At 52.5% G+C, this 23,988-nt stretch overlaps 2 protein-coding genes and 1 long non-coding RNA gene across 4 annotated transcripts in view; 1 reads left to right on the top strand and 2 right to left on the bottom strand.

Moving 5' to 3' along the window:
• Positions 1 to 1,252: 1,252 nt before the first annotated feature.
• On the bottom strand, positions 1,253 to 8,735 carry Tmem214 (transmembrane protein 214). The gene is made up of 17 exons (XM_005073521.4): positions 8,534 to 8,735; positions 7,557 to 7,756; positions 7,003 to 7,153; positions 6,673 to 6,807; positions 6,399 to 6,481; positions 5,959 to 6,064; positions 5,793 to 5,874; positions 5,378 to 5,479; positions 4,892 to 5,033; positions 4,510 to 4,601; positions 4,187 to 4,235; positions 3,899 to 4,012; positions 3,578 to 3,695; positions 2,789 to 2,885; positions 2,470 to 2,638; positions 2,209 to 2,354; positions 1,253 to 2,026 (listed from the first exon to the last, which is right to left on the bottom strand). The coding sequence occupies exons 1-17, from the start codon at positions 8,682 to 8,684 to the stop codon at positions 1,900 to 1,902; spliced, it is 2,064 nt and encodes a 687-aa protein (XP_005073578.1). The 5' UTR covers positions 8,685 to 8,735; the 3' UTR covers positions 1,253 to 1,899.
• Positions 7,756 to 14,064, top strand: LOC121133867. Its single transcript, XR_005870887.1, has 2 exons — positions 7,756 to 7,933; positions 9,544 to 14,064. It is a non-coding gene; the product is annotated as an uncharacterized LOC121133867 (long non-coding RNA).
• Positions 11,238 to 23,988, bottom strand: part of Mapre3 (microtubule associated protein RP/EB family member 3) — a 42,185-nt gene continuing 29,434 nt past the window's right edge. Inside the window, exons 1-7 of one of the 2 annotated variants that reach the window (XM_040731023.1) lie at positions 20,849 to 21,101; positions 15,201 to 15,328; positions 14,656 to 14,801; positions 13,896 to 14,097; positions 12,557 to 12,711; positions 12,299 to 12,451; positions 11,238 to 12,152 (exon numbers count right to left, since the gene is read on the bottom strand). In XM_040731023.1, the coding sequence (XP_040586957.1) occupies positions 12,084 to 12,152; positions 12,299 to 12,451; positions 12,557 to 12,711; positions 13,896 to 14,097; positions 14,656 to 14,801; positions 15,201 to 15,321 (846 nt within the window). In that variant the 5' untranslated portion in view covers positions 15,322 to 15,328; positions 20,849 to 21,101 and the 3' untranslated portion in view covers positions 11,238 to 12,083. Of the gene's footprint in view, positions 12,153 to 12,298; positions 12,452 to 12,556; positions 12,712 to 13,895; positions 14,098 to 14,655; positions 14,802 to 15,200; positions 15,329 to 20,848; positions 21,102 to 23,988 lie in introns of those variants that run through there. The other variant, XM_005073520.4, reaches the window with a different exon arrangement.

Raw genomic sequence — 23,988 nt, 5'->3', positions numbered from 1 at the left:
ACAGAGAAACCGTGTTTCAAAAAAACAAAACAAAAAAACTCCCACACATATTAAATATTCATCCATATCCTGAATGATGAGAAACTATTATATATATTGTAAAAAGAATGGATCACTTTAAGAAGTCCCACTTTTTTTTTTCCTTTTTCTATCCAGACAGGGTTTCTGTGTTTAGCTTTGGAGCCTGTCCTGAAACTCTGTAGACTAGGCTGGTCTCGAACTCACAGAGATCTACCTGTCTCTGCCTCCTGAGTGCTAGGGTTAAAGGTGTGCACCTGGACATTTAAGGATTTTAATACTAGAAATTATGAACCCAAGTTAAATCACCAGAGTAAATGTCAACACAGAATCATGACATGCTCAATATACTGGATTGGGAAAAAACAAACACAACACAACCAGGCTAGTAATTTCTTAACTCTTCTTGTGCTACTCCACAAGTCCTCTCCAACTCATGAGGTAGGGCCGAACTGTTTGTGGCTGATGGACAAGAATAAACAGAACATGCTCTGTGGGACACTTGGACAATTTGGCCTGGCAGGTCACATTTGGTCCTTGAACAGAAAGGGCTTTTTTTCACTGGGAACATTGGTCACCGTTAACTGCCAGTAAGGCAGCAAGGAGAGGCTAGCTGTGGCTGTTTACTTCCTAAAACAAGTACCAAAAGCCAGAGGCTGCGCATATAGCTTGGGTCAAGATGTTTCCAAACTTGCTACCTTAATTTCACTTGGGGGAAGGGGCAGAGTGGTCTCTATGTGCCACAGGAGAGGGATGGAAAGGAAGTGACTGCCACTCCTGCCGATCTGTGGTTCTTCTGGGGGAAGCAAAGCTGCCTCGGGAACAGCACTTGCTAGACCTAAAGAGCCTAAGGGACAGAACTAACAACACTGGCAATGAGTTGTCTCAAACCAGAATGAAAAGACTGGTAATACACCCTGGTTTTATGTTTTGGAGTTCTAAACTATTGTATCATAAAATGAACAATTAATAAATGAAGGATTGGGAGATCATCCAGCTCTGCCTGTTTTCTCAATCACATGGAGGCAAAATTTTGTATAGGAATCATTGACAAGCCAGACAAAATCAGTAGAGCTAACTGAATCAATGGAAACGTCCTTTTGAGTGACAGAGATGGACTTCTCTGCCGGGCCAATTATCAATGCAATACTCAGGGCAGAGGCACAAGACTGTGGTTCTAACCCCAAATTATGGGAATTCCCAAATGAAGATTCAAAGAAAGTAAAGGTAGAAATCCAGTCTCTGTCCTTTATTTCACCAGGAGCACACGCTGACAGCCTTTGGCAGGTGATGGCCGGGCGCTGCTGTCCAGGTGGATGGAGCTGTGGGCAGATCTGACTGAGGCGTGAGACCGGGCTCTGCCACTGAGGGGACAGCACTGAGGAGCCAGGACGCTGACAGAGCAGACCCAAGTGGCCTCAGCAGGCTTGCTTGTTGTGGGTGTTGTGATGTGACAGACATCCCCTGTGGCCTGCGTGTCGGGATGGCTCCTCAGGCCGCTGGTGGGAGTGACGCTGCTGTCATCCACTGCACTGCTGGCCCTTAAGTCCTTCCCTTTTTCAGCTGTGGCTTAAGTGATGATGAGGAATGGGGAAAGAAGGCCACCTCCCTCCTTTGGAGGGGCTGTGGGGCTTAAGAGCTGAGCTGGAGGGACGGGTGAGAGAAGCAGAGAAGGGGACAGCCCAAAGGAGGCTGGAAGCTGTGCAGCTGGGCCCGAGATCCCGCCCAGTCCCTAAAGATGGGAGAAGGAGGCAGAGGCATCAGGCCCCTCGCCTCGGGCAGAGCTCAGGCACCATGTGAAGAGAGAGAGCGCTGTCTTCTCTACCCCCAGCAGTCTCTGATAGCTTGTCCCACAGAAACCAGTGGCCAGGCAGGCAGGGTCTATTGCTGGGATATCATGGCGAGGGCCCAGTCCAAGAAAGCTACTGTGACGTCCTGTAGGCAGAGCCAGGTCCATCGGGCAGCTTCCCCCAACTGTGTCTTAATGCAGTCCCAGGTCACTTCTCCTCTGTGGGAAAAGCAGAGCATTTGAGAGGGTTGGAAGGCATGTGTGGGACTGTGTCACCTCCCTCACAGGGCTGCAGCTCATCCTAGAGTGGCTGTGACAAAATGAATGGTGTATGTACCCTTGTCCCCAGGGGCCAGAAGTGGGCTCACCGGGGAGCCTGGAGTCTGGAGAGATGGTCTTACCTGCAGGCCTCGTGGCAGTGCTCCTGGGCTCGGGCCAGGGCCTCAAGCAGCAGGTGCCACACTGGCAGCAGCACACTGTGGTAGACGAGGAGCAGCAGCTCCTTCAAGGAGCGCAGGAGCTGGTGCAGGGCCTCCGGGAACTGGACCTGCAGCAGGACCACAGAGTGGCTGGTGGGATTCCACCCATGCAGGACTGCTCCCTCCCGAGAACCCTGACTCTGGGAGGGTGGGTTCTTTTCTGACTCCCGATCTCCAGCTTACCCTCTGCAAGAAGCCAGCAAGGTTGTCACCAAAGTAGGCAAGGTAGGAGGCACAGTGGGCAGAAAGGAAGCTGACTGTGGCAATGGTGTGCGTCCAGGCCAGCTGCAAACCGGGCTGTACCACAGCAAGCAGGTGGGAGCCACAGACTGGCAATGTCTCCTGCAGCCAGCTATAGGGAAAGTGAAGCACAGAGGCACACTGAGCGTCCCCAGGACAACTTGCTCACCAAAAAAGGGAGAACAGGGATATTACGTACTCCCCACTGTTCAAGCCTGCCCTGACCACCAGCACCACCCTGCCCTCTTTGGGAGCAGCTCACCTGTAGCTCTGCAGGCTGTAGGAGTAGAGCTTGGCACACACGTGCTGGCCAACAGGCAAGAGACCAGATGATCGCAGCAACCGGCCAGTGAGGGAGGCTGCAAAGGAAGCCTCTGGTGAGCTGGAGAGCAGGGGTAAGGACTTGGAAGAGACATTCCACGTCCTGGGGCAGGCACAGGGAGGCAGTGGGGTGGTTTGTGTGTGCTCTCGAGTCTAACTAGACAGGTTTGGAGGGAGATTTGTAGGCCGGAGGGGCTAAGTACCTTCTGCTGGGTCAAAAACAGGAAGAATGGGACATGGAGTGGAGTCTTGGACTTAGAGGTCAGAAAACCTCAGGTTGACTATCTGCCTTTTAATAGCTGCCATCTTTTTTTAAATTACATTTACTAATTTACTCAGTGCTTGTATGTACATATGCCACGGCATGCATGTGCAGGACTTGTGTTGATTTCTACCATGTGTCATACTTGGTAGCAAGCCCGTGGGACCACTTAAGTTATCTTTCTGTTCCTGCTAGCTATGATCTTAATCTGTAGCTACATCTTTCTTGGTCCTTAGGAGTCAAAAGGAGAAAATGTGTTTAGGTGCTGTAAATTTGTAACCACGTCTCTCCTGCAGAGTGTCACTCCAATCTGAAGGGAATGTCCAGTCTGCATAGAACACGGAGGTGAAAATGGTTGTACTGTGGCACTGAGAACGCATCAGGACAAGGTGGGGTTTGGAGGTACTACACATAACTCTGTGCCGCCGCCCCCCATGCTCTCTTCCCAGACCACCAACCACTACTCACCCTGGAAGGAGCCATGTGACCGAAAGTCATGGCCCAGGAGTCCGACTGCAAAGACCAGAAGCAACAGGAGTAGCCGGGCCCAGGGTGGCCGAGGACCCCGTGCCCGTTCCAACAAGCCCTGGCAGCAGAAAGAGGACAGTGGTCAGCGGTAGAAGGCCTGGTCTCTGCTTCCTAGTGCAAGTCCCAAGGTAGGCCTCCACATATGCTTGAGGTGGGGGGGGGTCCACAGATAGGCGGGACAGGGGTGTGACCCAAGCCCAACCCAGGGTGTACCAAGACAGACGTGGGACAGGGCATGGGCTGGGAGGTTGGGTACCACACCTTGCAGGCTGCATCGCAGGTGACAACATGCTCATTGCTACCACTGCCCTTCTTTAGAAGTTCCTGGTTGGCAAGCTCGAAGGACTGAATGGTTTCTTGCAAAGACTTGCGTGCCTACAGAATGCCAAGAGATGAGTTGAGAATGTGAGCCCTGGCCTGTGACGGGATCCTGAGCCTCCATCTTCTTCATGCTCAGTGTCAAAGGCACAGGAAAGGGAGGATAGAGGGCAAGGGCACAAAGCGAGAACCAGGCAAGCCCTGGCCTCCCACATCCTCTTGGCTGCTCACCTTCTTGGGGATCCGCTCCCAGGACTTGAGCAAGTGTCCCAGCAGCAGGCTGTGGAGAAGCGCGCTTGTTTCAGTCAGCAGCCCACCGGGCCTGCTTCCCCCTCTCTGCCTACCAAGATCCTGGGTTCTCAGTGCTCAAAGATCTCCACCCACGGTCGTTCCTCAAAGGCCACCCCAGCCGTGTCCTTGCTCAAACGGACATGTGTGAGCCTGGAGAACACTGACCAGTGTTTCTGCTCTGACACACCAGCCCTAGTCTGGAAAGCGTGCACTAGGCGGCTTCTCTGTGTTCATCAGAGCAGGTGATCCCTACCCCCACCTGCCTGGACTGTGACAGGTGCTTGGGATACAGCTGTCTCCAGACGCTGGCGCTGAGGGGGTCCACAGTCAGGCACTGAGTCAGGCTGCCCAGGAGCTGCCCAGGACAAAAGAGAGAATGCTGGGGCTTCAGGGTGGTCAAAGGAGGGTGCTGGGACTTCTGGAAATAACATGTCTACCACGAAGGGGGAGAAATATGGTCAAGACGCCTGAGACGATGTCATGGAGTAGGTGTGGTTACTGAGCTGCAGTCTTGTCTACAAATGACAGTCCACCACTGACCACCCTCCCCTCCTCTCAGGCCCAAACTCCCGTGGGAAAGCCCAAGTGAGTGGGGCAGATGGCCGTGGGAGAGAGCTGAGCTCCCAGCAAGGAAAGACTTCTTACCTCTCTCTTCATCTCAGCAGGACAACTAGGGGTGGCTCTGGACAGGAACGAGGGGAAGTAGGTGTGCAGGGTGGATTCTGGCTTGGCCCCAAACGCCAGCACCTTCAGTCGGGGGAAGAGCTGGCACAGCTGTCCCTGCAGGCTAGGGGAGGAGGGTCCGGCTCAGGCTGTAAACGGACCTGTGATACTTGAGCTCATCCCTGGCTTGAAGGCACAGTCACTGTCTTGTGATGGTTCTGAATCTTTGTACACAGAATCACCTTGCAAAGTTTGTCTCCCTAAAGACTGCCCGTTACACTAAAAAGAAAAACTGTCACATTCAAAGACATATATAATTTCTGGACCTCACAGGCCCCTTGAAATCTCCTGTCCAAATGTCCAGTTGTGAATCTAGGGCTTCAGAGGACAGGGGATATAAATGCCCTGTTGTGGCTCGATGTTGTGCTGGGAACTCTGCCCCGTATGCATTCTCCAAAGCAGTCCTACCTGGGGGTCAGGGAGTTGTTGGGCATATAGGCAAAGTCTAGAAGCGGGAAGAAGTCCTTGGGACCAATCATGCCAAAGCCTTTGGTGAGGTTAGGATGCATCCTAGGAAAGAAGATGCAGGCTTGTTGGAAGCCACTCTGATACTCCAAACACGAACCCGGCTCAGCCAGTGTACAGAAGAAGGGCGTAGACTCTACCCCAGCCCCAGTGTACAGGAGAAGGGCGTAGACTCTACCCCAGCCCCAGCCCTCAATGGCTCCTCCCTTTCCTTCCTCACCATCACGCTTGGAGGTGGGAGGAGCTGGTCCTGATTTTCCTCGCATCTATGGAGACCAGGATCACGGCATCCCATTTTGCCGAAACAGCCTCTTGTGGACACCCTGGGCCTTCCCCTCGCTGTCCCCCCATTACTCACAGGAGCAGCCGGTCCAGGTATGCGATGGCAAAGGGAGACAAAGACTTGATGCCCAGCACAGGCAGCATGATCCCCAGCCACACTGTAGAGTCAAAGGCAGCAAGTCTCAGGCTCATGCACAGGGGCCATCAGAGAGGAGACCAATCCATCCTTCTCTGTCTGTTACCTTTCAATCCCTCGGTGAGGTTGGCAAAACCTGCTTGCCCCAGGGCCCACATGATGGTCAGGCACTTTGCTGGTCGGCTCTGGTGGGACCTCAGAAGCTCTAGGAACTGAGGAGACGGGTAGAAAAGGCAGGTTATAGGGCAGCATACCAGCACTACAGATCCTAGTGGGAAGATTATAGGGAAGGTGCCAAGAACAGTGGAGCCCTGTGGCGGTATGGCACCATGATGCCAGTGACACTTTCCCTACTCTCCTCAAACTGGCTGACCAGTTCTAGGAAAGCTATGGAATCTCTCTATGGCCCAGCCAGTCTGAAATACAATGAATGTCTGGGTCATCCTTAAACAGAGACACATAGTTGACAGCCAAGCCTAACAATGTAGATTCTGTCTGGTTTCCCTAGTCCTACCCCTGGAGTCCCCAGTACCTCCCAGGGCTCACCTTGCCCAGGTTTGAGGTGACAATCTTGGGCTTGTCTTGCAGAATGGCCTGAATACAGATGCGGTACCCATGTAGCGACTCCCCTAGAGAGACATATGTATGTTCTCAAGCCCACTCATAAGACTTGGCACCCCACACTTTTTTTTCACCTGTGAGCCTAAGCCCTAGTTTCCTCTTCCTCCCTCCTGTCCCAAAAATGTTTTTTGGAGATTAGCACATTTCTTGTTAAGGGAATGGGCTCTCCAGACAGCCATCCTTCACAGGGCTCTCTTACCTGGTGTCTTATCCAACTCTTGCAGCATGGTGAACAGACAGTGATCGAAAAAGAGCTCCATAGACCCTGCAGCTTTGGTCAGGAGCTCTCTGATGATCCCACGCAGCTCTGGGCTCACGAGGCTGAAGGGATAATCTGGGGCCATTGGCCTCTGTGAGTGCTAGGACGAGGTGCCTTTGCATCAAGGCTGGCTTTCTCTTTCCCAAGGAGACCCCCAGCCACCCGCACAGCCACATGCCTGAATCAGGACAGCAGAGGCACGGGCTCTGGGAACATCCACCCTTTCGGAATGTCCTCAGCCTTATCTGAGCTGAGGGGTGGGGAACTTACCATGTGGATACTGGCTCAGAGTGGGCTCTATCCGCGGAGTCTGGAGCTTGTAGTTGAGATAGCTGGCCAGGTCCTTCAGCCACACAGAGGGGTTCCCAGTGAACACGCTCTGGCTCTTGTCCAGTTCCTTGTGCAGAGCTGCCACATCCAGCTGTGAGGGAGAGACTTGTACGGTGAGTCGTAAGGGGAAGGGAAGTGGCTGAAGGAGGTCTGTGAATGTGGACGCTATGATTTTGTTTGGCACACCTAAGAAAGTATGAGGCGGACAGCCGGGAATGCTGATGCTAATGCCACACACTTGTAGGCCCCTGACATGGTCAGGGCAAGAACAGAGGGCAGGATGGGAAGCGAAAGGCCACTCTTCTGGGGACAGAGAACCCAAGCCGGCTTTCCCGTCACCTCCATCTTGTTCTTGGGGTTTCTACCACCGCGTCACCCACTTCCTTTCTATCCCAAGTGCAAACACTCCGTCCCTTGGCATTTCCATCTTTCCTGGACTCCTCCCACCCGAGAGCCCTACATCTCCTCCCCACCCCAAGCCGAGGCTCACTTACAGCTTTCAGTGCCTCCTCCAGGCTTCGGAATGGGCCCTGCTTCTGGTTTTGGCTAGTGACAGCGGTCGCCTTCTTTGGTTGCTTCTTGTTCGCTGGTTTCTTAGGCTCCACAGCAGGGGGTGGGACTTGTTCTTTATTCTGGCGCTTCATGATTTTCTCAAAGCCCCGCTCATAGAGAGTGCTTGTGGTCTGGATTGGAGCTGGAAAGAAGACAGAAAACAGCGACCCTTAATATCCCAGGACCCAGCACAGCGGTCCCAAGCTCCTCCTCCCTTGGGAGCAGCTTAAAGAGCACAGCAGAGAGCTCTCCTGGTGGCTGACTTCAGAAACCACCAGCAGGTCCCTGGCTCTTCCAGTTCCTTATCAGATAAGTCAAGGTATGCGGGAGCTGGGCCTGACTCGGGTACCGAGGGTGGGCTTCGAGCCTGACTCGGGTGCCGAGGGTGGGCTTCGATGGTTCTGGTTGCTAGTCTGTGATTTTTCCAGCACGTTCCCACTCCCAATTCTTGTTGGTTCTGAAATAACAAGTGGCAAGCTTTCCCCCCTCCTCTGGAGACTGTGGGACAGGTGACACTGCGATTACCTCCTGGCTGGAGTGTATGTCGGATCATTCCTCCCAGTGTTGGGCTTCTCATCCACCCCTCCCCCCCAGACCTGCTGGTTACTTTAGAAGAGGCCCTGTGTGGGATCCCGGATGCCTCTGCCCAGCCGCTCAGACACCTGGCCAACGAGGGCCGGGACAGCTGAGCGGGTTGTGTGCAAAGGCCTGAACAGATGGAGATCGGAATTCCATTCTCTTCCGACTCAGAGTCTGCTTCGCTGGGCCTCCTCTTCCTGACCCATGCAGCGGGGATGGCCACCTCTCCCTGCGCTATCAGCCGTGGTGGCCGGGGTCCCGCGGATCCGCTCTCCGCTTTCACCGACGCTCTGCCGCGCCCCTGCCCCACAGGCCCAGGTGGGCGGCGGCGGGTACTCACAGCTCAGGTCGTATTTCCACACTCCGTTTGCCTCCCCGAGCGCTCGGCGGTCGCCGCCGCCGCCGCCGCCTCGACCACCGCCGCTTGTTCCAGGTCGCCTGCCCTTCTTCACCACCTCCCAGCCCCCGCTGCCCGCTGCCCTGGCCGCCATGACTTCGGCTCCGCCACCTCCCGGCTTTCCAGTCGCGCGGCCTTCGCGCGGTGCCACGTCGCCGCTGCCGCCGCCGCAAGGCAGCCTGGGACTCGTAGTCCGTCCGCGCCACCGCGCGGCGAGTCTGGGGAATGGCGGTGGCGGCCAGACCCCGCCCCTGCGGCGTAAAAATCCCTCTGCTGCAACCTGCGGCGTGGGCTCTGCTCTGTGCAGTTTGAAGATGGGATTAGTCCCGTTTTTCTTGTCTTGTCCACCCTCCTCCCTCTCCTTTGGGTTTTTCGAGACAGGCTTTCTCCGTGCAGCTCTGGCTGTCCTAGAACTCTCTCTATAGACCAGGTTAGCCTCGAACTCAGAGGTCCACCTCCCTCTGCCTCCCTAGTGCTGGGATTAAACACATTCTTACAGGACATGAAGTTCAGCTGTGGGAGGAATGAAGCCCGAGGATGAGGGAAGGGTTCCTGAAACAGTGGCAGTTGAGATGGCTCCTAGGAAGGAAGAATTTTCATTGGTTGGAGGTCACAGCCAGTGGGGACCACTTCACTTGTACGGCTTCATTAATTTAGGCAAAGGTCTAGGGTGGGAAAACTAGAATTCAGCATGATGGGACTTGATAAGACTGGGAAAGGATCTTGGTTGCCAAATCTGGACTTTATTCTGTAGACCTCCGAAAACAGTGGAAAGGTGGCATGGCCCTTAAAAAGACAGAGCGTGGAATGTGTGAATGATGGGCCGCACAGAGAGACAGCAGGTGGGGGTGGCCAATGCTTGCAGCCTCCTTGTGGGTCCTCCATCCTTTAGGCCTGAGCATGGCTGACTGTCTCAGGGGGCTCTGAGATGGGATTCTCTGTTCGTTTCTCAGATCACCGGTTACCTCAGACACCAACAATGCTCCTTTTGTTCAGTCCCTGCTGTCACATGTATGGTCACAGAAGAGGCCCTATTTTGGGAAGAGAGACAGAACTGGTTTTCCCACGGCAACTTCAGGTGATCTGATGCTCTCTTCTGACATCAGAGAGCATCCACACATGTGTGCACATACTCACACATACACATACATAAATAAAAATACTATTTGAAAAAGAATGAATTCTAACCAAGGTTTCTACCACCTTGAGCAAGCCTTCTTATCCATGATCTAGGTCAGTGGTTCTCAACCTTCCCAATGCTGTGGCCTTGAATACAGTTCCTCATGTTGTGACTCCTCAACCATAAAATTAAACTACTCCTTAACTGTAATTTTGCCATCATGAATCAAAATGTAAACATCTGTTTTCTGATGATCTTAGGTGATCCTGGGGAAGGGTCATTTGACCCCCAAAGGGGTCATGACCCACAAGTTGAGAACCGCTGGTCTCAGCGACTCCCGAGGGGCTCACATTCACCTCTGTATTCTTGGTCTTTGTTGGGCTTCCAGGGCCTTGGCTGTCATGGCTCTTTGGCAAACAGGCTCCAGGAGTGTGGGGCTGTGTGGATGACATGGAAGTGTTTCTGAGTACTCCTTCCCATCACATCTGGCTGTGCTCTGGGGGCTGGGGTGTAACCTGAGTGCCTGTGTACTTGCTCTGGCCTTCACCCCCCATGTACACACTTGCACACACATGCACAAGTATAAAGGAAAAGAGGAGCCATACAGCAGACACTGCTGTCCTCTGGGCCCGGGCTTGTTTGCTGCAAGGTTGCTTGGAGGCATGAATGCTCTGACAAGCAGTTGAGGGCTATCATTTAGTCCAGCCTACAGGAGACTGGAACGAAACATTGCTTGGCCAAGGATATCCCCATCACCCCAAGGCCATCTTACAACCACAGCTGCAGACTTTCTCCTTCCTCCCATGGGTTCCGTTATGGTGAGACCACTCCAAATCCTAGCTGGAATAACCGTCTTGTAGCAAGGCACCATCTGGTGGGTCTGTGTGCCTTACAGCAGCAAGACAAGACAAGCTTTGCTGCAGCCATTACTTCAACTGGACAGTGTTTTCTGGAACTGGCTCAGTTCCTGGCAAGGACAAGGGTTGAGTACATACGAACACAGTTCTCTCATTGTCTAGTTTTGTCTGTGCCTTACGCTGTCTGGGCATTAGTCACCTTTGGGGCTTTAACACTAAGTAGTGCTCTGAGCCCAGGCTGTGTCAGTTCTGCTCTAGACATAAGAATTGTATAAAACTGCATGGCAGGAGTGTGTAGAGAGGTACCTTTGTCATCCACTGGCCTGTAAGGCATCCCTGACAAACTCACAGTATGCATCAAGACAATATGAGTATAATAATATGTACGATAAAACTCACATTACCCATCACCTTGAACAAGTCATTTCTAGGTCTATTGGTGCCATCCCATTTTGGGGGCAGTCTTAAATCTCCCTGAAAAAATCACATAAAATATGCTTCAAGAGCAGTCAGCAGCCTTGGGAGTTGGGTCTAGGTCAGAGCTTGTGCCAGTGGTGGCTTCTAATAATGTGAGGCTGTGCTGCATGACTGTCCCCTCAAGAGAGAGAAGAGGAAGATGGTAATGTGCTCCGAATCCTGGCTGTGGCTCGGTCAAGGGAAACATGGAAAGAACTTTTACCACACAAATTTATTTAAATAAAAGTGAACACATACGCAGGCTAGTGCCCAAGGGGCAAAGGTGGGGGGTGGAGGATGGGGGACAGACAGAAAATGGGGGCCAGGCAGAGTCTGTGTGGTGTAACCAGGCTGCAGGAGGGAGTGGGGAGGAAGCCTCGGGGCAGTGCTGGGCTTTGGTGCTGAGGCGGGGCCTTGGGTGGGTGGAGCCAGTGCCACAAGGCCATTTCTACCCCTCACAATGTCCCCTCTCTCCCTGGACTCACAGCACTGCCTCCTCAGCCCCCATCCCTGTCCTCATACTAGCTTTCCCCTCGACTACCGAGAGAAGTCAAGAGACAACATAAATAAGAATTGATGAGTCCTGCCCCAGTCTTGGCTAGAGGTAAGGGAGCCAGGCCAGGAAGACTGCCCCGAGCCCTGCTGTCAGCCCTGGGAAAGAACAGGTAAAGTGCAAGGAGAATCCAGTGAGTAAAAATATACCAATGACTTTGTCAAATATACAGCTGCTGGCTGTCAGGGGGCAGGTGGCTGGCTTGTGGGTGACAGCAGCACCCTGGAAAGTGTTGGCCAACACAGCGTAGAGACAACGGAAATAAATAGGAGTGGGGAGTGGACGGGGTCCTGGAAGTCCCCTGGGCCAGTGCCACGTGAGGGACCCAGTCAGGGCCTTGTCCTCTCACCTGCCCAACCCCCCGGGCCCCACCTGCCGGCTCCCAGTGCTACGGCACTGATACAAAGCACCCCGCGGGCTGACTGGCTGTAAGGAAAGGACTTATAATGTGGGGTGGGCATGGGGTGGGGGCAGGGAAGCCACAGTCAGTCAGGGCTGGCGCTGCCCTCAGTACTCGTCCTGGTCTTCCTGTTGGTGTTCTTCAATCTCATCGTCCTCAGGGGGTGCAAATCCCTCCTGGAGGTGGGGAGAGAGAAACAGTGAGCCAGCTGGCCAAGCTGAGGGATCAGGTTCCACACGCGGTCTAAGTGGTCACGGGTTCAGAGGTCTAGCTGCTTTCCAGTCTTGGCAGAGCCATGGAAGGGAGTTGAGGAGGGGCTCACCTCGGTGGCATAGAGAATGCCAATGATGCCCGAGATGACAGGGCTATTTTCGCTTTCATGTTCCTGGCAGATCAGCTCGATGTCACGCAATTTGCTGAAATAGAAGTCTCTTTCTTTCTCCAGCCCATCCACCGTCAGCTTCAAGTCCAGCAGCTGCTTGGGCAGAAAGAAATGTTTGTGCCAGATGTTCCTGCCTCTGGCGCTTCTGCCCGCCTTCCTCTTGCCCCAGTACCAACCACCCTTGCCCATCCTGCTCACTTGCTGGTTGAGCTCAAGAATCTGGGCATCAGCCTCATGACCACCGTTTCGGGCTGATGGGGGATTCTTCCGGAGGATGCAGGGTGGAGCCACATTGCTGAGTCGGCCAGTGGTCTGCATGTTCTTGGGGCCTGTGGGGGACGTCCTCTGCGGAACTGTCCAGAGGACAAGAGTCAGATGAGGGGCAGAGCGCATGAGAGCCTGGCATGAGGACCATGCAGCAGCAGGCAGGCACTCTCCCTCGGGAAGAGCATCTACAGCTAGGCCTCAAGCCTCGGCCACATGTGACACGGCAGCCACTGCACAGCCCTTTGGCAAGCCTGGGAGTGGAAGCGCCACAGGAAGCTAAGGTCATCTCAGTATTGGGACCTGAAGAGAGCTGGCGCCTGAGGGAGGGATGCAGGACCCGGGATGGTGCATTTGATGAAGTGGAGCTGGGAGGGTTCAGGGCCTTCTGTACTGACAGACGAGACCCAGGAGAGCTGTTGATGCAGTCTGTCCTAGCAGAAGCCAAAGCCACCCTCAGTGAAAATCAGCCCCACCCCTCCAGCTGCCTGTCAGTTTGGGCTCTGTCTCCCCCTGCTGGGCTGGACCTGCATCTGCACAGTGGTGGAGGACTCAGGCTCCTCCCTAGCACTGCCTGCATGCTGTGGCTTCTAGCTCTTTAGAGACTGCACCTCCCTAGACAGGGGCTGCTCCTAATGCAAAGCAAGCATGGGCAGGCCCAGGCAGGACAGCAGCGCAAACGGAGGAGGTGGCTCTGCTATGACGGGTCAGATGAGGGTGGGAGCTGCTCCCCTCTTTCTTGCCACACCCTTGCTGTCACCACAGGCCTTACTGCTCCTCTCACACTGCTCCCAGCAACCCAGCAAGGTATCAGTTCTGGAAACTTATCTCTGGGCTATGGGATTCTGGAACAGGTAAAGGCAGGATTGAGCTTGGCAAACTCCTGCTTTTGGGTATCCAGTGGGCAGGGATACATACGGGGCTTGGATACAGGCTGCAGGCGCTCAGCCTGATGGAGCCAGAGTGGAGCCATGCCCCATCCAACTTGAGGCACACACGATAGACCACATTATGCCACAAAGCATCCTGGGTCTCAGCGAGCTGCCACTATACCTGGTGCAGGTGGCTCCCCTCTTAGAACAACTTTTGCAGCCCTGTCACCCCAAAATGGGACTCCCCACCTAGGTAAGCAGCAGGTGATGTCATCTGAACTCCGTGATAACAGTCTCCTCCAGGCTGGCAGGGCTGGGCCGGTGGCCCAGGGGGCACTCCTGGCTGGATAGCCCTGCCGGCCCAGCCCCCCAAACTCCCTCTACCAGCTTGGGCATGTTACCTGCTGTGCCAATGAGTTTCTTGGATTTGTTGAAGATCTGATCACCTGGGTTAGGAGGTGGTGCTACGTCCTGGCCCTGCCGCGCCAGCAGAGGGTTGTAATCCTTTCCATCATAGTTTGCGTCAAAGAATTTCTTAAACCACTGAATAAACTCAAAATTATCTTGGAATTTTCCTTTCACTAATTTCTCTACAGGAATGATCTGAAATAGACCACATAAGCAGATCATTTTTAACCACCTGCTGTGTAGGGCTGCCTTCTGCTGTCAGTGCAGGAAAGCCAGCCCCTAGGCCACAACATCATCTCCCTTCTCCATCTGCACCCCCTCCCATGGCACCAGAGGAGACAAGGAGGCTGGCAGGCCCCACCAGGGAGGAACTCAGGGACATTCCTTTCCTATAGGCACAGGAAAAATTGTGTGGGAGGTGACCCTGCCGCCTGTGCATGAACTGGAGGCCCAGGATCCACACAGGCAGGGTAGTTAAACTGTGGGGGCCTCTGAAGAGATACGGCAGGGGTGATACACAGAGCCTCAGCATCTGGAGTGGAGTGGGTCCATGGAGAAGAAAGGAAAGTGTTTCTCAGTGGGATCTAGGGGGTTAAGAGCATTCCCCGTGTCTTGAGCTGGGTGGGTGGACAATATTCATTTGGGTGTCAGGGGTGGAATGAACCGAGCAGCCCTTGTCACCCTGGCTGGTGGGTCATCTTCTTCCCCAGGGATACACAGCTCCTCATGGACCCCAGGGGTACAGACACCTACTTTGTCGACACCCATCTTCTTGAAAGCTGCTTGCAGCACCTTGAAGTTGTGGATGTATTCGTGCTCTAGTTTGGCCTGGAACTTGACCTTCCTCAAGTGCACACAGCCAGGGAAGAGCATGTCCATGAACTGGCAGTAGGCTGCCCCTGTGAAGAGTCATGGCTGCTGAGGGGCATCACTCAGCCACCACCCACGCCCCTGCTGTTCTGCTCCCCAAAGCCTGGTCCCTTTTCCTTTGTCAGCCGACATAGACAGGTGATAGCATCCCTCTGACTGGAAGGGAAAACTGGCACCCACAAGGGCAGAGGGTTGGACCCAGAGTGGCTCCATGGGACTCCGTGCTGTTAGCTCACGGCTTCACTGTCTGTCCTGGCTCTGGTTTCCCAGGAACGCCCCACCTGCTCTCCACTTTTCCAGCCTGTTTCCTGATTTCAACCCTGAGCATGGTAGGTATCGCATGTTCTTTCTCTCTGTGTTAATTACAAGTCACGTGAGCCTTTCCCTCCTTTCCCTCAGGCCACCTACCCCCTGTTGTAGCTACCTACCTGAACAGAGCTGTTCGATCTTGGTATAGTTGAGGTGCAGGGAGTCATTGACCCACGCAAGCATATCATGGCGACTCAGATTCTCACTGGTCACAGATGTGGAGTACACATTGACGGCCATACCCCAGCTACAAAGAAAGAAAAGAGACATCAGCACGAGGGCTTGGAGCTGTTCTCCAGCCTGGTTGGGCCCTGGGGGCATAAGCATTCCCTTTATACCAGTCTTGCAATTCCAGTAGAGAATGGGCTTATGTTCAATCTGTAGACATGTTAACTAGTGTCTATTATAGCGAGGCACACTAGTATATGTTATATATATAGACACTCCAGGAGTCAGTGAGTGATACAAAGTTTACTAAGTTTCTACTTCAAGAGACAGGCAAACCTAAGCACAGCAAGAGGAGCAGCTGATGAACACATGACGTTCAAGGATGGAAAAAAAGGGTGTGTGTGAGTGTGTGTGAGTGTGTCTGTATGTGTGTGATCTCTTTGACTGGGCAGGGTTGTGAAGGCTCAGAGCAGAGATGGGAAGAGTAGAGATTTTCTGGACAGAACAAGGAACGGGGTGAAGGGGCCCAAGAACTGGCCAGAACAAAGGCATGGCTCATTTCAAGAGCTCTGAGTTGCTAAGCAGGCTTGGGGCATAGGTTTCCGTGTTGAGGCATGATGCAATGAGATTAGCAGGGACAGATCTGGAAGTTTTGTTTACCCCTAGGGAAATTCTATTTGGTCAATGTGAAGTCACCAGGAGATTTTAAACAGACAGTAACCTGACCAGATTTATGTCCTGAAGCCAATTAACCATTGCTTCCCCCTGCTTTTACATTTCCTGTTCTCCTGACCACTGAGTGGTCTGCTGGATGACCCACAGGCAGCTAAGCTCCTAGTCTCCAGAACTGTCTCTTTGAATATTTATAGTTTCAGAGAATACAAACACCAGCTCCGAATCAGTCTCCTCAAAGCCTGTGAGATTTCCTAGCCCACCAACTCTCTCTTCTGTCTCATCCCTTAGCTCCCCCTCCTCAGTGGTCCAGCCTCTTCCCTCCCTCCAACTTTTCTCAGTTTCTGGCAGCCACAGCTCTTGGAAACCTCCCACTAAGCCTTCTGGCCTCCAGCCTTTCTCCCACATCCATTCCAACACCCCTGAATTTATCTAACAGCAGGCCTGGACACCCACACCCCAACTTCAAGCCAGAGGTGGTAAATAAGGCACCCAGGGATGTATTTGTCTTGCAAACTTGAACTGTTCAGCAGTGGAAATATTGGAAACATCTGTGCATTAATGCTCAATATTTAAAGGCTAGGATGCTTTGCATAGACTACTTGGTATTCCTGAAGATTTTTTTTTCGGCCACTCTGAGCCAAAACGTTTCTCCATTCATACAGATGGTGCTGAGCAGGGCGTTCAGGCCCCTCCAGGAGGCAGGATGAGCCCCTCACTACCCCCCCCCCACAAGTCAGGTGTCTGTTGTGCTCTGTCATTGCTAAGAGAAGAGGGAAGAATTTCTTATACTTTGGCCTTTATTGGAAACGGAGAAACAAGTGACATAAAAGCACTATGTGTCCCAAGAACTCAAGAGCTCCTATTTCTAGAGTGAAAGTATTTTTCCAGGCTTCTTTGTTAGTTAGTTTTTTGAGACAGGGTTTCTCTGTGTAGCCCTGGCTGTCCTGGAACTAGTTCTATTGACCAGGCTGGCCTCAAACTCACAGAGATCCACCTGCCTCTGCCTCCTGAGTGTTGGAATTAGAGGTGTGCGCCACCATCCCCGGCTATGTTTCTAGGTTTAATGTGCAGAATCTTTGTGAAGGAAGATTACACTGTCCTGATTCCTAGTACCCTGTAGGCAGCCACCCCCTCCCACCACGACCCCCAACTTGATACGCAGTGCTGTGTTTTTCGAGACAGGGTTTCTCTGTGGCTTTGGAGGCTATCCTGGAACTAGCTCTTGTAGACCAGGCTGGTCTCGAACTCACAGAGATCCGCCTGCCTCTGCCTCCCGAGTGCTGGGATTAAAGGCATACATCACCACCGCCCGGCTAAGGACTCATTTCTAATGAGATGGTGTCCACATAGCCCAGTGCTGCGGGGAGGGATGACGTTTAGTGAACCGTCGGAGAGTAAATGAATGGACTTCGGGACTGGGGGCAGACTGCCAAAGAAGGATGCGGACAGAGATACCCTGGCTGCTAGCTGGGAGAACTGAGAAGGTTGGACAGACAGACTTATGCTTAGGAGAAGCATAAGCAGTAGAGAGGCCTCACTAAGATAGCATTTCCAGAGCCAGTCAGATGGGGGCGTGTCTGCCTAGGTGGAGCTGCATAAAGACACATGTGGTCGCATGTGACCTGGTGTCCTTTCTTCACACTAACCCTGGAAGAATCCTCTTCACTAGCTAGACCCAGCTAGACCTGCTCAGTCAGAGTCTGACTTTGATCGAGTCACTCACTCTAGGCCAGGCAGATGTGACAAGTCCTACTGTAGAACAGGGCTCAGTCAGCCTTGTCTGGGCTGGCTCCCCTCACGCTTCCATCCCTGACCCTAAGCATGAGATCTAATGGAAGCTTATGACATGCATCTTTGACTTACATGAACTTTTCTTTTGGCATAAAAACCACTATAGAAAATCCTGTAATTTATTTCTAGTTCTCCCCGCCCCTCTCTTTCTTTTTTAAACAAGCCTTGTCCTTCATTGTCTGGGGAAAGGGAGCCCAAGTGTGGCTCAGAAGCCAAAAGAACCCAAAAATTATTATTTTGGGACTTTCTAACGACTCAGGACCTGGCAATTTCAGAGGATTCCCAGGATAATTTTGACTGAGTTTGAGCCCGCTGCCCTGTACCTGACCTCCCTGGTATCAAGAAAAATCTCCAGTTTCCTTAGAGTTTAGGATACAAATGTTCTCAGGAGTCACCAAGAGCTACATGACTACTTTTAAAATGCCCAGGTCTCCTCAGCTTGTCCAGACACCTCCCCAACTGTCAGTGCCCAGAGATGGGTGGGGCACTTCCTATACTTCTCAGGAATCTGAATCAGGGTCCTCGAGAGGCAACGGTACTTGTAAGGAGAGGGTTGAAAAAACAAAACAAATAAAAAAACCAGGCTCCTTTAAGGGCCGAGTAACCAATCATGCCATTTCCCCCATTGGCCTTTGTAGGAGAGCAGCCAATACCAGAACCAGAGTGGTTCTTGCAGGTGGGGCACTCTCTGCCCTGACTGGATGCATCTTGGTTCAGGAGGACTCATCTGATGGGTTAGTGAGGATCTACTACACACCTCCTGTAGTGCCATAAAGAAGCCAGCCTTTCTAGCCCTTGTCCGGCTGGATGCATGGGAAGAGGGGGGCAAACGCCCTTTGAGTTTTCTGTCCTGACTCTGGCCCTGCGCATGGAAACAGACATGCCAGCAGGTGGCACCCAGGTCTGTGAACTGCCTTTCCCAGCCAAGGCCCGAGAGAGAGAGAGAGAGAGAGAGAGAGAGAGAGAGAGAGAGAGAGAGAGAGAGAGAGAGAGAGAGAGAGAGAGAGAGAGAGAGAGAGAGATCCTGTAACTTGGATCTGAGCTTCCCCTCCCCCTAAAGAAGCCAATTTCCATACAAAGCTGGTGACATCATGGATGGGGTTAGAGTGGGACACCTATCCCCTCAGAGCCAGGTCAGCTGAAGTGGCCTAGGCATGGGTCACACTCTGAGGTTCTGGAGTGACTTCCCTTCTCCTAAAGCCTCATGGCAAACATTTGGCTTCCCCTGGAGCGGTTGCCGAAAAGGTAGCAGAGTCACAGTCTGCAAACATTTGTAATGGTAACACACTTGTCACCAAGAGCGTTTTTATTCCCTGGAGAGGAGGGTAGGGAACCTCCCCAGGCACTACACCAGCGGGATCTTCTAATGTCCTCATCTTTCTGCCACCATTCTGGTCACAAGGTGACTGTCCCGAGATACATCCTCTGATCAAGTAACAACGTTTCCTTCCAGGTTACCTAGGGACTCTAGGTTCAGATCCAGATGTGGTCTTGGGAAACACCCACTTTCCGGGGCCTTGACTCTGCTACCAGCTCTAGTCAGGAAAGAAAGAGCTAGGATGTGTGACGAGGTGACTTAGCTAAGTCATTGCCTGAGCCAGGGTCCTCAGGGTCTGGGTGCCCACAGCTCTGGAGAGGAGGGGAGCTGCTGTTTATTCTGCTGGCCAAGGCCTTGAAACATGGCTACCAAGAGCAAAACTTCTCCCCTCCCCACCCCCGAGAGAGGGTTTCCCTGTACAAAAGGAACTTGCTCTGCAGACCAGGCTGGTCTTGAACTTCCTGGCCTCCAAGAGCAAACCTTTGTTTGTTTGTTTGTTTGTTTGTTTGTTTGTTTTAATGAGACAGGGTTTCTCTGTATTGTTTTGGAGGCTGTCGGACCAGTCTGGCCTCGAACTCACAGAGATCCGCCTGCCTCTGCCTCCCGAGTGCTGGGATTAAAGGCGTGCGCCACCACTGCCTGGCCAAGAGCAAATCTTGATATCATGTGGTCAGAAGAGTTTCTGGAGGCCTGGTGAGACGGTTCAGTGGGTGAAGGCCCTTACTGCCATGCCTGATAACCTGAGTTTTATTGATCCCTGGGACCTACATGGTCGAAAGAAGTGACGCTGTCTCCGACTTTCACACACCGACTGTAGTGCACCCATACACACACACACACACACACACAGGCACACAATTCACATATGCATGCACACACAAATAAATAATTCTTTTAAGGGTTTCTACAGATCCCTAGTTCCTTCTCAAATACCCTGGTCTCCCTTGCTGGCACTTCTACTCCTAAATTGTATAGACAGTCAGTATGTCTGAAGACTCTGAGGTCTCACTTTTTAATGTTTAATTGCCTTATCACCATGCTAACTATGCTTCATTTTGGCCATTTTTAAATCTTTAGTGGACATTCACCTACGCATGGCTTTAAGACAATCGAGGGCCTCCAGTCTTCTCTAATCTCTAGGGATTCCTTTTTCTCAGGTTTAGTCTTGCTCTGGATGGTTCTGGAGAATTCACTGCAGGCCCCACCATGACCTCTGCTCAATGTAGCTATGAACTACACACAGCCTCTACATCACAGTCTTTGACTGACATGCCATCATGTCAGCTTCAAAAACTTGGTTGAAAGACTCCTGGCTCTTTAGTCAGACCACCCAGGTTCAAATCTGTCTCTTTTGTGTCCTATTCTATTTTAGGCCTCACTTTTCCTTATTCTTAAAATGGGTGGTTCCACCAGATGGAGCTGTTGAGGGCTAAGTGACCTATGTACCTACCTAGTACTGCCCAGTGTTTGCTAAGCATCACCGGCACTGCTAGGAAGACAAGAGTCCAAGAGCGCTCACACTCGGCACACAGCTACTGTCAAAGGTGCTTCAGAAGATCTCAAAACTGTCCTGTTCTTCTGCCACCAGGGCCTCTGACATGATCCCTTCCCAAACTGCCCCACATAGCTGCCTTTTGTCCCTGTTGCTGAGACAGGGTCTCACTATATAGCCCGGGCTGGCCTGGAACTCACTATGTAGATCAGGCTGGCTTTGAACTCACAGAGATCCTCTTGCCTCTGCCTCCCGAGTGCTGGGATCAAAGGTGTGCGCCACCAGGCCCAGCTCCACATATCTGCTTTCTGAGGGTATCCTACCTTGAAGGAAAACTGGAACAGAGGCTGTGAGACCTGAGAAGAGAGAACTCTGTGGATCCTGCCAAAATGTCTCCACTCCTGACATGGGGCTATGCCCATTGTCCCTGGGCTACCTCTTCCTGCCAGGCCCAGGGGGGCTGAAGTCGTCTGTCAGGAATCACTACAGAACTGCTGTTCCTTCCCAGTGTGGCTCATACACTCATGCTATTCTGGGGATACAGAGAGGCCATATGGGACAGCAGGGATGGGCTCTGAGGGGCTGGTGGAGACAGAGGGTTCTGCCAGCGGGTCACAAAGCCCTGACACAGCTAGCCAATCACCTTCTTCTCACGGCTGAGCCAAGATCTGACTCACAGAGAGGCCCAGTGGCAGAAAACTGCACTAGCTAAGGCAGAGGCGGGAAGGTGAGTGGCTAAAGGCTCTGCCAGGGGACACACACGCACCCACTCTGCTGGGTCCAGCACAGGATCTGGATGGTGGCAGAGCACACAGGCAGCTGGACGTCTTCAGGAGTCTGTCCCCACAGCTCTCCTAAATAGAGGGGCTCTTCCCTCCTGTGGGCCCTGCTGAGGGCTGAGGTCTCCGTGCTGGGCAATGGGTCTGTCATGACAAATGGGATTTGAATTCCTACAGAGGTTTCCATCGGCTGGCCACTGCCAAGGGACAGGTGTCTTTGGGGCAGTCACAGAGTCTGCTCTATCTGACCATAACTCAAAGGGTTAAGGGAGAGTTAGGCATGCAGAGACAGCTCTCATTGCTAAGGGAGCCCTTTTAGTGAGGCCCATTTGGTGGGCAGGGAGAAAGACAACTATTAATGATAGTCAATGCTATAGGAAAACAATATATTTATTTAGCAGAGAGAGAGAGAGAGTAGCACAAACCAGGAGTTAGAAGCGTGGCTGGCTTCCAGGAGAAAAGGGAGGTTCCTTTTTCTTTCACTTTCTTTTATATCTACCTGTGTCAGTTTACATGTCCCCACCCTCATGGGCGGATAGCTTTGTGGGGTTCACTCCTACAGACAACCATTTCTTCTAAAGGCCTTCCCTGGATAGCTTTTTTTTTTTCTGAGACAGGGTTTCTCTGTGGAGCTCTGGCTGTCCTGGAACTTGCTCTATAGACCAGCCTGGCCTGGAATTCAGAGATCCTCCTGTCTCTGCTTCTGGAGTGCCGGGATTAAATGCATTAGAGGTGTACATCACCACACCAGGCCACTTTATTTTTTTGGGACTAGGTCTTCTTAAATTTTATGTGGATGAATGTTTTGCCTGTGTGTAAATCTGTGTACTATGTGCATGCCCGGTGCTAGAGGAGACCAGAAGACGGTGTCGGTTTCCTTGGAACTAGAGATACAGTCTGTTGTAAGTCATCATATCAGTTCTGGAAACTGAACTGGGGTCCTTAGTAAGAGCAGAAAATGCTCTTAATCACTGAGCCATCTCTCCAGCCCCATTAACACTTTTTAAGCCAACAAAACTCCATGGAACCATCATTAAACCAAGACTCCTGGAGGCTGTGGTACAGTGAGAATGTGTGCAGTGAGGATGTGGTGCAGTGAGGATGTGCAGTGTAGATATGGTGCAGTGAGAATTGTGCAGTGAACATGTGGTATAGTGAGAATGTGTTCAGTGGGTATGTGGTACAGTGAGGATGTGGTGCAGTGAGGATGTGGTGCAGTGAGAATGTGTGCAGTGAGGATGTGGTGCAGTGAGGATGTGGTGCAGTGAGAATGTAGGGAATATGTGTACAGTGAGGATGTGGTATTGTGAGGATGTGTGCAGTGAGGATGTGGTGCAGTGAGGATGTGGTGCAGTGAGGATGTGGTGCAGTGAGGATATGGCACAGTGAGGACGTGAGCTGTGAGGATGTGGTGCAGTGAGGATGTGATGCAGTGAGGATGTGAGCAGTGAGGCTGTGAGCAGTGAGGATGTGAGCAGTGAGGATGTGTGCAGTGAGGATGTGTGCAGTGAGGATGTGTGCAGTGAGGATGTGTGCAGTGAGGATGTGATGCAGTGAGGATGTGAGCAGTGAGGATGTGGTGCAGTGAGGATGTGGTGCAGTGAGGATGTGGTGCAGTGAGGATGTGTGCAGTGAGGATGTGTGCAGTGAGGATGTGAGCAGTGAGGCTGTGAGCAGTGAGGATGTGGTGCAGTGAGGATGTGTGAAGTGAGGATGTGTTACAGTGAGGATGTGTTACAGTGAGGATGTGTTACAGTGAGGATGTGTGCAGTGAGGATGTGAGCAGTGGGGATGTGTGCAGTGAGGATGTGGTGCAGTGAGGATGTGTGCAGTGAGGCTGTGAGCAGTGAGGATGTGAGCAGTGAGGATGTGTGAAGTGAGGATGTGTTACAGTGAGGATGTGGTGCAGTGAGGCTGTGAGCAGTGAGGATGTGGTGCAGTGAGGATGTGTGCAGTGAGGATGTGGTGCAGTGAGGATGTGAGCAGTGGGGATGTGTGCAGTGAGGATGTGTGCAGTGAGGATGTGTGAAGTGAGGATGTGTTACAGTGAGGATGTGTTACAGTGAGGATGTGTGCAGTGAGGATGTGAGCAGTGAGGCTGTGAGCAGTGAGGATGTGAGCAGTGAGGATGTGTGCAGTGAGGATGTGGTGCAGTGAGGATGTGGTGCAGTGAGGATGTGAGCAGTGGGGATGTGTGCAGTGAGGATGTGGTGCAGTGAGGATGTGTGCAGTGAGGATGTGTGAAGTGAGGATGTGTTACAGTGAGGATGTGGTGCAGTGAGGATGTGGTGCAGTGAGGATGTGGTGCAGTGAGGATGTGATGCAGTGAGGATGTGGTGCAGTGAGGATGTGGTGCAGTGAGGATGTGTGCAGTGAGGATGTGGTGCAGTGAGGATGTGGTGCAGTGAGGATGTGATGCAGTGAGGATGTGGTGCAGTGAGGATGTGGTGCAGTGAGGATGTGGTGCAGTGAGGATGTGGTGGAATGAGGTTGTGTGCAGTGAGGATGTGTGCAGTGAGGATGTGTGCAGTGAGGATGTGTGCAGTGAGGATGTGTGCAGTGAGGATGTGTGCAGTGAGGATGTGTGCAGTGAGGATGTGTGCAGTGAGGATGTGTGCAGTGAGGATGTGATGCAGTGAGGATGTGTGTACCAAGAAACGCATCTTCCTGCCTGGACAGCCAGG

This window comes from Mesocricetus auratus, unplaced genomic scaffold, assembly GCF_017639785.1.
Source record: "Mesocricetus auratus isolate SY011 unplaced genomic scaffold, BCM_Maur_2.0 Super-Scaffold_100024, whole genome shotgun sequence".
Taxonomy (NCBI): Eukaryota; Metazoa; Chordata; class Mammalia; order Rodentia; family Cricetidae; genus Mesocricetus; species Mesocricetus auratus.
Note: the sequence above shows the minus strand (reverse complement) of the source record. Positions and strands in the feature narration are given on the sequence as shown.

What these genes read in the sequence shown, in the direction of transcription:
- Tmem214 (XM_005073521.4), bottom strand. Translation starts at nt 8,684, where the DNA reads ATGGCGGCCAGGGCAGCGGGCAGCGGGGGCTGGGAGGTGGTGAAGAAG. An exon ending in CCTCACCGAGGGATTGAAAG is followed by an intron (nt 5,875 to 5,958) that starts GTAACAGACAGA and finishes TTGACTCTACAG; the next exon opens with TGTGGCTGGGGATCATGCTG. An exon ending in GGGAGCGGATCCCCAAGAAG is followed by an intron (nt 4,013 to 4,186) that starts GTGAGCAGCCAA and finishes GGCATTCTGTAG; the next exon opens with GCACGCAAGTCTTTGCAAGA.